General features: G+C 46.0%; 1 protein-coding gene across 3 annotated transcripts in view; it reads right to left on the bottom strand.

The window, feature by feature from the left end:
* The window catches only part of sema3c (sema domain, immunoglobulin domain (Ig), short basic domain, secreted, (semaphorin) 3C), a 30,339-nt gene that overhangs the window by 7,438 nt on the left and 10,513 nt on the right, over positions 1-12,388 (bottom strand). For all 3 annotated transcript variants that reach the window (XM_044021819.1, XM_044021821.1, XM_044021820.1), the window contains exons 3-10: positions 7,373-7,533; positions 6,890-6,952; positions 3,576-3,695; positions 2,320-2,410; positions 1,296-1,415; positions 971-1,113; positions 773-887; positions 351-420 (exon numbers count right to left, since the gene is read on the bottom strand). In XM_044021819.1, the coding sequence (XP_043877754.1) occupies positions 351-420; positions 773-887; positions 971-1,113; positions 1,296-1,415; positions 2,320-2,410; positions 3,576-3,695; positions 6,890-6,952; positions 7,373-7,533 (883 nt within the window). The remainder of the gene's footprint in view (positions 1-350; positions 421-772; positions 888-970; positions 1,114-1,295; positions 1,416-2,319; positions 2,411-3,575; positions 3,696-6,889; positions 6,953-7,372; positions 7,534-12,388) is intronic.

Raw genomic sequence — 12,388 nt, 5'->3', positions numbered from 1 at the left:
CTCTACAGGACTCTACAGGACTCTACAGGACTGTGTTCTGTGTCATTTGTGCTGAGACTCCGTATCTGAGTTTGCAAACATCAGGAAACAACATCAAGACTGAGACCAGATGGTGAAGCCACTGGGACGCTGTAAGCGATAGCTCATCATCCCGACGTGCTGTTCTGAAACATGACACGTGACGTCTCTATAATGTAACATCCCCTCCCTCCTCCCTCCCCCCCACTGATCTCCAGTCAGTGATTAACATAACCGCTGACGACTGCAGGAATGTTACGTTTGGCTTTTTTACACCGCAGCTGCTGCTGCTGCTGCTGCTGCTGCTGCTGCTGCTGCTGCTCGTCTGTTACCTCGTGGACGTGAAGACTCCAAACACCAACAGACTCTTGGGCTGATCGGTTTCCAGCAAAAACACGTTTTCTGCAGAGAGGAAAAGACAAATGTAGAGAGAGAAGTGTGTAAAAAATCTCTTCTGTCTCTTATCTCCTCATCACTGAGGGTGAGCTGGTGAAAAATGGTGATGAGTGATTGGTGAGCTGATGTCAAAGCTGAGGCTCAGGAAGGAAACACTGGTTATTAGACTGCGGTCCTGATCCAGCTGCAGGAAAAACATGAAACCAAAGAACACAAAGAAGATGATCTTTGGTTCTTGTGCATGTGTTTTCTTGTAAACCACACAGTTTGTTTTACACTTGGTTTAAATAAAGTTTCAGGAGGTCACGGACACAAAAGAAGAAGTAAATCAGTTCATCTGAGAGATTTCTATCCTCACCAAGTTCATCGAAGTGCGTCTCGGTGCCGTCCTCCTCCAGAACCGAACACACCATCCTGGCCTTGAGGAACGTGGTCCACTTGTTGACCAGACTCCGCTGTCCTCCGATGTCACTCTGGAGACAAGAGCGTCGCACGGATGGAAAGTGGAAACCAGATAAAAGCAAAGAAAAAAGCCAGCGCTGATTCCTGCACTCACCGGACAAACTCTGGCCACCATGGTGTGGATGTTCTTCGTGTTCCCGTTGTTGTCCGTCAGCCTCTCGCGGAAGAAGAAATACAACTTGGCGTCGTTGGCGTCGGTCCCGTCGGGGATCAGGTGGGCGTCGATGAAAATCGGCTCTGAGCGGAAAGACGACGGCGGAGTGAGACTTTATTCCCATGATCTGGAGAGTTGTGAAAATGCTGTGCCAGTATACAGTCCTAGTGAGTCTGCATTTTTCTGCTTTTTTGTTTTTTGTTTTTTCAGATTTCCGTGTTACTTTCGAGCGTCCACGGCGCGTCCATGTCGTCTCAGTACTCACCACTGAGCCACTTGGAGTTGTGCTGGTCCGTGCGCACGGCGTTACGTTTGGTCAGGCTCCTGAAGATGGCAGCGTCCGTCCCCATGAAGTCGATGTACATGCCTGAGAAAAGCTCCTGGTCTACAGGAAACAACACACACGTATATGTACATGTACACGTATATATATACATATATAGTGGGAGAGAGTATAACATAAATCAACATTTTATTTCAGCCTTGGCTAGAACTCCACTGTGTCCTCATGGTAAAGACATTGTTCCTGACATTCACACTAATAAAACACTAATGCTTCCATAATTCCTTCACTTTCACAGACCATGTGTTTTCTGGACGATGTGGGTCACGCTGGGAGAACGTGGCCCACGTCCAAACTGTCGCCAGATCTCAGGTGGCTAAAAACAGAAGGGACGGGAGAAAGGACTTCCTTCCTCCCGTAGGTGGAGGCGCCCGCTGACCTCGGCGCCCGCTGACCTCGGCGCCCGCTGACCTCGGCGCCCGCTGACCTCGGCGCCCGGGCATCTCTGAAGCCGCTCGCTCGCTGACACGGCAGCGCTCGGGTGTCGGAAAGCGGAGCCGAGCGTGCGATCTGTCGCCTTTAGCCGCGTGGACGGCAACCCGACACTCGTCCACCGAGTCGTGGATCAAAGAGCGGTTCAGTTACAGAGGAGGGAAGCAGTGGAGCGAGACCTGAGGCTCAAATCCTGGACCAGGATTCAACCTGAAATCTGAACTCTTCTCACTTTCTGACCTGGTTCAGACCTGGTTTTTACGTCCGTCCTAAGTGATCCGAATCGTGTGCAGATCACACAAGTGTGTCATCAGGAGAATCTGCACTTTCTCCCCACGTGGAAGTGGAGTTTTTAAATCTTAAAACCTTAAAACCAGGTCTCAATGAGGCCTTTGTGTAGGAAATGTATACTTTAATTAGTATAAGCTCACCCCCCGTAAAAAAGGTACCAGGCGTTTGAAGTTAAGTGTTTCTAGGTGATGTGGGAGGGTCAGGTGATGTGGGAGGCACCTACTGAGCATGACGGAGACCGTGTTCACTTGAGGGTTGAAGGAGCACCTCCCTTTTCCAGATTCAGTCTTGGAATCGATGTGGAAAACTTGTTCCTGTCACAGAGAGAAGAGGAAGTCATGTGACAGTTATTCCTTCTACTGCTCACATTTCTGTCCCTTTTGGTTTTAAGGAAGCACAGAAAAGCCGCCCTGGGCCGGTGGACGGTAAAAAGAACATTCCACGTGGCAGGAGGAGGAGGAGGAGGAGGAGGAGGAGGAAATTCCCTGCTAATGCGCTGGAGAGCGTTCTCTCCATCGCAGGTGAATCAGCTGCCAAGTTTCAACCTCCGGGGCTCAGGGACCGGACACCTTCTTTATCTCTGTGAGACATTCCAGTTCTGTTCACCCCGACATTACAGTCATGTGTGTAGTCCAGAGACAAATCACTTCAACTGGGGAATGTGTTCAATTTCTACCACTTTTTGTGGAAAAATAGAATCAGCCAGACGACACAAACACAACATCACAACACACAGACACACACAGACACACACTGAACAGATCCCGCCTCCTCAGACGCCGACATGTTTGAGGCTGAGAAACTGCAAACAGAGTCGTTTTGCCTTTCAAACGAAAACCGCCCAAAATGACAGAAGGCACCGCAGCACAGGAAAGACTCTGGTTAAGAACGCTTCCTCTTCTGCTTATTAGCGTTTGGCGGCGGTCGTCGGCAGCCTGCGGCGGAACGCTGCTTCCCTGCGGCTCGTGTTTTCACCCTCTCATCCTGAACATCTCCTCTAACGGCATCAGAGTGACGACATGAAATGAACTGTCATCACGTAGACTTAACGTCTCTGTAAAGCAAACGCTGAGATTCTCCTCTTGTACTGTCTGTGTGAGACAATAGTGACGGAGAACATGAGACTAATAAAAAACGTTGGTCAAACCTGGAAATCATGAGGTTCTCCAACGTTCGATTTCTTTTTTCAGACTCACAGACCATAATGTTCTCAAACCCAAACGTCCCGCGTCAAGTTAAAAAAAGACCGACTGTGTGGAGGAAACAACAACTTTTCAGTTGGACGACAGGAGCTCAAAATTCTGATTATGATATTATGATATTTGACATCATTTCAAAATAAAAGTGAATTTATCGTTCACAACAACAATAATAATAATAATAATAATAAAAAAGGAATCTAAACATTTCAATAAACCAACACAAGTGGCCCCTGTGAAGCAAACCTGTATGTTTAATGTAAGTCAGGGGCCCTCTCACCTCTGGTCTGCGGCCCCTGTTGACGTAAACACAGACAGGGCTGTAGGCTCCACTTCCACACATGAACACGTGCGTCCTGTTGTACGGCTGCACCACGCGGATGAAGTTCCCGCAGCCGTGCTGGAAAACAAGAGACAAAGAGAAGACGTTGAGACGTCACTGTGATTCATGACGCTGGAGCACAGAGCGGCGAGTGACCTTTCACCTGGAATTTAATAAATAACACAAAGAGATTTCATTTGTTTCCCCACGGACACAAATAAACGTCTCTTTGTTCAAATTCAACACAAAGTGCAAGTGCTATGACTTTTCCAAACAAACAAACCCCACCCACTTTGGAGCGACACAGTGTGGTCAAACTTTAACGTAGAGACGGGGTTGAAACTTTAAACGACTCACGAGACTCGGGACAGATTTTCGAGAACGAGTGTCCATGAAAATAATGACAACAAACTCTTCTCCTTCGCACAATATCCGACCCACACAGTCAGTTTCTGCTGTGGTTGTCGTCTAACCCTGTGTGTTGTTTGCAGTTTTTCTTACAGTGATTTTAAAACTGTCGCTTCTGCGTCAGTTCACGGCCGTTCTTCACAAATGTAAATGTGGGAGTTGCTGAAAACCTCCTGACGCTCACGCACCAAACATTTACTCTCTGTCATCAACCGTTTCTGAAATACGACAACTTTAAAACACGTCGTTTTCTCTGTTTTTCACTGTTAGTTACCTAGAAACAGGTGTTTGGGAGGGGGAGGGGGAAGCAGGCAGGGGGAGGGTTTTAAAGGTTGATTCCGTTGTTTTTCTAGTTCGCTGATGTGAATTAGCTTCAGGTTCACGTTCATAAATCACGTCACTAAACTGTCGTCAGCTGTGAGCAAATATGACAAAATGTTAGAAAAGCAAACGTATGAATAACAGATGCTCTGAGGTCGTTATAGCGTCGTAAAAAATAATGACTGTTTTCATATTATTGAAATCGGCGGCCATGATGGAGTGCAGTGAAAAAGAACAGAGTGTAAATCTGTTTCCTGGCTGGCAGCCGACAGCAGAGCCTGTTTATCTCTCATCAAGTGTCCGGTTCCACGCGCTGTACAGTAGTAATTCAAACGTCTTTGTTGTTATGACGGTCACATGATCGCAGGATGACCAGGACCGCGACACTCGGCGTCAGTAAAGCTGCTTACAGACGTGTCTGTCTGCAGGGACCAGACGCGACCACGGAAGAACAGTCACTGTTCACATTTTCCAGAACTTCTCTTTGAGCTGAAGGGAAGTCTGAAGAAAGGGGCTTGGCCTTTGGAATTGAAGATGTAGCCTGTTTAATCTCCAACATTTAGCAAAGGAAACGTCAGTCTGGTGTATTTTAGATATGCGGTCATATCGATCATGAGTCCAATCACCACCACGTTCAGTGGGATTTCAGTTGAACTGATTCTAATGATTGACTTACACCGAAAACAACTGCTTTGCCTGCAAACAGAGTCGAGTAGAGCTAGGAGTGTAGATTACAGTTGGGATTGAAACTTTAATCCAACTGTCTGGACATTTTCCAGCTCATGCCGCGTGTCGAGGTCTCTCAGTGAGACGGATCTGTGTGAAAAAAACTAAAAAACACAAGAAGGTAAGTGCAAAGCTGCACTTTGAGGCTCATGAAGTTGACAGAAAACAAGTGGACAAAGGAGAAGAGGGCGAGGAAAGAAGAGGAGGAGATGAGGGAAGCGTATCCAGGGAGCCGTGAGGAACTTGGCCGAGGCTGCAGGAATGGCAGCTGCTGCGGCTCACGGTCGGTGCACGGCTCCACTGAGAGCCATCAGTGAAAAACAAGAGAACTTTCCCTGTCACACACCCATCTCTGCTATTAATCCTCCTCCTCCTCCTCCTCCTCCTCGCCGTCCGTCTCCATCTGTCTCGCTGTCCTTCCTTTTATTCACTTTTATCACTTTCTCATCTCATCACACTGCGTTTCAACCCTCAGAGTCTCGGGACCCAGATCTGATGTTCGCCTCACCGGCCACAAAAATGTACGTGGAGCCCCGTCCCGGTTTCTTTTTCTTTTCTTTTCCTGCGCCTGACAAACACGATCCAGACGGACGGTCTCGAGTTCAAGTGGCGATCACGTCGAGTGCAGAGGAGTGGAGACTTCTGAGCGATCCACCTTTCGGGCCTGGATTTCTCTCTGACTGACACTCGCTGGTGCAAATGGAAATGGTAACAATAACAGAGGAAGCTCTGAGTCACATGTAGAGACATCACGAGGGAGGAGGAGAAGGAGCTGTGTGTCCCTGTGAGCTAAAAACACAGATTTACTCTATGGAGTTTGGTGTGGGAGAATAAACAGTGACACAAACGTCACAACGAGATGCTTTTTCTGAGGTTAACTCACATGTGTCGTACAAACACACTGTAAACCCTGACTTTGTCCTTTGATTCTCCGTCCACTGGCGGCCGCACACGTGTCCTCACACTCGTTACAGGACAACAGAGGAAAGTCCAGTGTACTGCGTCTCTGCACCTGACACAAGCTCACGCAGGGGCGAGGGAAAGCCCATGAGCCGCATGCATGTTCTCAGCTGTGGACCCCCCTTCTGAGACTGAAACCTTTAGTCCACATCCAGACTGGACCACGGTGGTGCGAGGGCGGTTGTTTTCTTACCGGTCGGCTTGAAATGAACCCAGCTTTTCATTTGTAAGAGGAAGAGCGTGTTATTTCTTATAGTAATATAATATATTCTATATAGGAATAATAACAGGAAGTGGACGTGGTTTACGAGACATATTTGAACTTAATGACGAAACGTAAGCTGCTCTCAAACATAAAACTCTAGATAAAGTCCAAGTGAGACGCATGTGGAAATGGAAGAATACATTAAGATTGATACATTGATACGTTGTATTCTCCTGATGTCAGGATGGTATCGAACTCCCAAAATACATTTTCTGGATATATTCCACAATTTACCTCGAAAAACAGTAAAATATAAAAGTGGTAGTACAGTCCTCATATCAAATATGATCACATTTTCAAAGTTTTTAATTTAATTGAACGGGTTTCAATGAGGACATTTTTGTCCATAAGGTGTGTTAGAGTGAGTATTTTAGTCAACAAGGTTTACAGAAGACTAAAAATACAAACAATACATGAAAACAAAAGTGACAAAAAGAATAAAATATTCTTGAAATGAAAATCCAAAAACACAGGGTTAAAGGGTTAAAGTAGCGACACTTACTTCATAATGAGTACATTTATATAGTAGTACCTGTTTTTGTTAGTACTTTGACTTTGTTTGAGAGATTTTAGAAAGCTTTTGTGTTCTTACCGTAGGATCCTTTCCTGCCATTTGACATTCCTCGATCTTACTGGGAGACGCCGGCCAAAACACCTGAAGGTTGATAAAAAAAACTCAAGTGAGGAAAACAGAAGACAGACAGAAGAAAAAAGAAAAGTTTATTTTCTTTTAAATAGATGTTGAAAATGCATCTGTTTTCAGGTCTGAGCTCAAACGTCTGACTCCATGAATACATCAAGCAATTTACTCTGGGAAATAAAGTCTGCAGTGAAGCTCTCCCTGGGGAAACGGCAATGCTTTCCCATCTGTTTATGCATTTCAAGCCTGTCAATTACAGCGAGGAAGGAGAACTCCTTCACCAAACTCCTTCACCGCAGCCACAATCAGCCGTTTACCACAGTTTTTCAACGATGATTGGAAAAAAACTCTGCAGTAATTTACACGCGGTCGCTCAGATTTTTCACGCCGTCGACGATGAGCTTTACGTTTTTGTTAAATATGCCGTCAGCTGACCTTGAGCGTGCCATGTGTGATGTTGTTGATGTCCATGGAGAGGACGTGGTCCTTGCAGCCCACATACATCCGGTCCTGGTCCTCGTCCATCTGCAGGATCCTGTAGTCCATGGCCTTGTCGGATATACTGTAGTGTTCAAAGGACTGAGAGGCCTGCAGGTCTGAGAGAGAAAAACAGGACCACATTAGACCTGAGGCCAGTACACGACACCTCCACGGACTTAAGTAAAATCCACATATTCCAAAAGCATGTGATGTCATTTCATAGACGATGAAGCCAAAGCACGTGAGTCCAGGTCACGTCTGTGAACCCCCGAGGCTTCAGAACAGGGAAATCTCAGATTATTGTTATTATTGTGACCATGTAGAGTCTGTATAGTGTGTAACGTAGAACTTCCTCCTCGTCTGAGTTCAAATAACATTGTTGTTCCTTCTTAAGTGAATACGACACAGTCCCTCGTGCAGATTAGTTTGAAGGACCTGTCAAACACAGTGAATGAATTAACCTAAAAATCTGACGGCATTTTCCGCTTCGCTTTGGCCTCGGTTTGCAAATCAAAGTGATTAAGTGGCTGAAACTGTCGAGTGCGACGTCTGCAGAGAGACAGGAAGAGACTCAGCGGGGAAAACCAAACATCAAGACTGGACCCGAGTTCCTGATGTGAAGTGAAACCTTTATTTCTAGCTGTATATGAGCAGCCCGGTGTGAACACTGTGGACTGAGACTTAAACAAAGCAGAATAAATTGCCCCTGAAATTGATCCCACCATGATTTATTACACTTCTCGTTTCTCTCCACTTTGGGGGAAGAAGATGTGACTACAGAGACCTCGTTGCCACAGATACAGAATATAGATCTCGCTGCAGAGTTTCCTCGCCCCATTAAAGGCGGACATTGTTCACACACACACACACACACACACACACACACACACACACACACACACACTCGTGGACAGTTGTTATTTTCAGCCTGTTTCGCTCCAGACGCAGAAAACTCTCGACCGCGCCATCAAAGCTCTGCACTGTCGGAGCCAAACTCATGCATATTTATCACTTTTTCAATCTGCACTGGTTGGGGGTAGTTGGGGCAGCAGTGTAATGTAGATGTACACCCTCGATCTCCTCCCCTCCGCTGATCCTCTGTGAGCTTTCTTTGTGTCGTTGCCTCTAATCAACAAACAGGTTGCCAGTGCCTTTGCTTCAGTGCCTCGGGGCTAAAGTCACATTTTTTCATTATTGTGCGACATACAGCGTCTGAGGCCGGGGCTTATTACCCTGAAGGAGGGTGGCTTTTTCTGTGGCAGCCCTCGCTCTGATCACAGGCTGTTGTTTAGTGTGCGAAGCCTGGAGTATTTAACTTTGAATGAAGGGAAGTGAACCACTTCAGTCGCAAGGCAAAGTTTCCCACGACTCTTCGCGCTCGCTGTTCACTGTCTTAAAGGTAGACGGCCTTATATGGTTCACGCACTGAACACTGTCACTTAAAGGGCCAGCGCGTCGCCCGGCGCCGTGCACACACACACACACACACACCACAACTCTATTTTGCCCAGAAACGCAAATTAAAAGTGAAAGAGTCCCGTCGAGCACATGTGTGTTTAATTACAGAGACTTCAAAGTGGAAAAGATAGCATCACAGATATCACAGCTGAACACTCGTTCACAGCTACTTCAAGTGCAATTCAGGGAAAACAACTTTCAAGAGCTCATTTTTTTAGATTTTCAAATATAAACAGCTTTGATATTTAACGACATTCATTAGACGGTCTAACGAGTAAAGACTCGAGTTTTACGACCAAACATTACGGAATCTCAAGTGGCCGAGTCAAAAATCCAGCAATCGAGGCAACCGCAGCTTTCTGAGGTGACGTAGCGCTCGAGGTAAACGCTTAGCATCGGCCTCCTAACTACATAATGTGAGGCGGCTACAGCTGCTTTAGCTTAGCCGTGCTGCTGTTAGCTTAGCCGAGTCTTTACTACAGGATTGAAACAAAAAGATTTTTTAAGGTCCACTCACTCACTCATTACCAAGTCCTTTAACTCCGTTAGCTCAGCTGTAGCGGGAGCTTTGTGTTGGCTTTTTTTCTTGCTAATAAAATTAGCATTCCTGTGCCATTTGTCTTTATTATCAATTACAAAAGAACAGCTATTGTAGCTTTAGCATAAAATATGCTACTGAAGAGCCACAGGAAACCGAGCCACGACAATCACAGAACCCTCAGAGATCTTTCCTCAGTGGCGACACAGACTCTGAACCTGCTGATATCAGGCAGCTTAATCAGCCTCAGCTGTGATTGTCACGCTGGTTAGCTCGGCTAATTAGCCCCAGCTGCGGTCAGCTAATCACAGGTGCAACCCACAATTCTCCACACAGGAGACAATGACTTTGAATGTCATGTGGTAATGTGGTAAAAAGGTTTTGTATTTATACAACTATCAGGTTTTTTTATTGTATTACAAAGAAATTTAAATTTAAGAAGTGCACAGCGTTAACTTATTAGCCATAAATTGCCAAAAGAACACATTAGTAAACTTCAAATGCTTGTATAATTCAGACAGTGTGAATGAAAAACAAGTGGGAGAAGTAAATAAAGCTGAATCACATCAAGTGAGTGCATAGTTGAATCTCTATTGTTGACAAAGAACTTCTGGTTCACGTACACAAGCTTCTCAAAGACGGTTTATCTGTGTAAACATGTCTTTTCCTTGAGTTCTTACATCAACGTCACAGCGGTCCCGCCTGAATCCAGACGTATGGCCACGCATTCATTGTTTCATTAAGATTCTTATTTTTGATGATCTCAGCGAGTGTTTGTGTTTACACTCTGCAAAGTCAAGTTCACTGACTTTATTATTATTATAAACGGACTTTATTGTGAAACCGTGTCCAGAACATTCCACGAGGGGAGCGGATCAGAGAGGTGTGGTGTCGGATAAAACAACTGTTTAATATTATGCTGAACTGTGTGTTGGAGCCTTTCATGGTCCCTCATGAGCGCGGTGTCACATGCACCCTGTTTATTCGCCGAGACCCTCTGGAGTCCACATACCATCGGATCCGGTATCTTCTCCGCGCTCTACTTTCAATCTTGTGCAAACATTTGACTCATGCTCGCATTGCACACCAAAATGAAAGTCTGTCTTCCCAGTGCACCTGTCAATATGCACTGGGAAGAGGACCTGTCTCTCTCTCTGTCTCTCTCTCTGTCTGTCTCTCTCTCTTCACTTCAAAACAAATCCCTGAAGTGTTTTCTTCACAGCACAACCACATCTTCCAAATGTGCCTGTCATGACTAACGATTTATCAACACAGAAATGCAGTCAGGTCTGTGATGAAGAAATCCACCGGACCACATGTGGCTTGTTAGTCATGAGTTTACGCGCATTCTTCACCGCTGAGATCGTAGAAACACCCCCGACGTGGAGATGCGTGCGTGTGGACATCACCACTCTGGCACGCTCCGGCGTCTTGTCGTGGATTTACAGTACTGTGTCCACGCTGAAGGACGGAATGAAGATAATGGCGTAATAAAAGTGTCTTGAGGATAGAGGGATGCAGATTTAAGGCATGACAACTCAGATGTAGGAAACGCCTCGACTGGAAGTGATGGAACGTCTTATTTTTTGGTGTATTGTCTTTTTTGCTGCTCTCTTCACTTTGGACAGGACGGAGACATAAACAAGTAAATAAATGACAGGGTTGCGTGGGGTCTGTTGGGGTTCATGTTATGCATGGCTGCAGGTGGGCCCACTGCCTTTGACTGAGCTCTGACCTGTGGTGCCCTCGTGGTGATACCCCTCATGATGGCCACGGTGGCGTCTGGAGGTCTGAGACTGTCTGTCTCTCTTTGATGTGAGTCACTTGTGCGAAGCGATCGAGTGGAAGCGGCACAAAGGCCTTTTGTCGAGCCGCGACAAGACAGCAGTCTTTCAATATTTAACGGCAGGTTGGTTTTTTTTCTTGCGGCAGAAGCGCGGAAAACGCAAACTACGCGGAGGCTGTACATCAAGACAATGAAGGAGTCAAAGGTTAGATGAAGAATCACCTGCAGTTTAGAATAAACTGACCTTTCTATGTGAAACAGGTGGAGCGTTCCTTCAGGCAATGAAAACCTGAGTTTTTAAGCTGGTTTAAGATCATCGTAAATTGAATATCTGTACTTTGTTTCCATGACGTCCAGTCGTTGAAGAAGTAAAGGTCAGTGAATGCGGCGGCGTATACGACTATAACACAATACACACTAACAGTTTCAAAGACATTTGAGAAAAAATACATTTGAAAAGAATAAACTGTATGTACTGTGTAATAGAAATAGAAAGAAATGCAGCCGCTCACTGTGGCCCTGTTTTGAAAGAGAACATGAGAGACTGCAGCGTTCTGGACAGAGAACAACAGTCCACCTGATTGTCTCTGTCCTGATGTGTTTGCGTGATCAAATAACAAAGTTTTACAGTAAATCTCCGCGCAGTAAACAACACACCCATGGTCCTGGTTTTGGATGTCCTTACAAGGAGACGGTTGTTGTAACACAGCGTCGTAAAAATGAGAGATTCACAGAGGTTGGAAAGTATGTGGGATCTTTATGAGCGAGGCGAGCGACATGTCAGGAGTCTGGGCCAAACGACAGACGGCGTTCGCCGCGTCGTCTTCTGATTTCATGAGAGATGGCGAGATATACTCAAACAGGAAAGGAAACAATACGGCATGGTGGTTTGTTTTGCAGGGGAATGTGTCAGCAGAGAAAACACAGCTGGAGCTGGTGAGATTCTCCATCATTGTTTCCAAACTGAGGCGCTGACCTCGCGAAAGTCCATCTGCAGCGACTTCTCCATCAACATGGAAAGGTGATAAAATCAACACGGACGACTTTGTCAGAACAGGAGCTTCACTGTTGTGAAGCAGGGACAAACACGGACGGGGAATCTGCAGCGCGGAGGAACCGCGGCTCCTGAACACGAGCCTAATTAACACTTCAGGGTCAGGGACAGTGGGCCAATTACAAAACAACTGCA

The sequence above is a fragment of the Solea senegalensis genome, linkage group LG3 (assembly GCF_019176455.1).
Source record: "Solea senegalensis isolate Sse05_10M linkage group LG3, IFAPA_SoseM_1, whole genome shotgun sequence".
Lineage (NCBI taxonomy): Eukaryota > Metazoa > Chordata > Actinopteri > Pleuronectiformes > Soleidae > Solea > Solea senegalensis.
The sequence above is the reverse complement of the archived record's forward strand: the minus strand, read 5'-3'. Positions and strand labels throughout refer to the sequence as shown.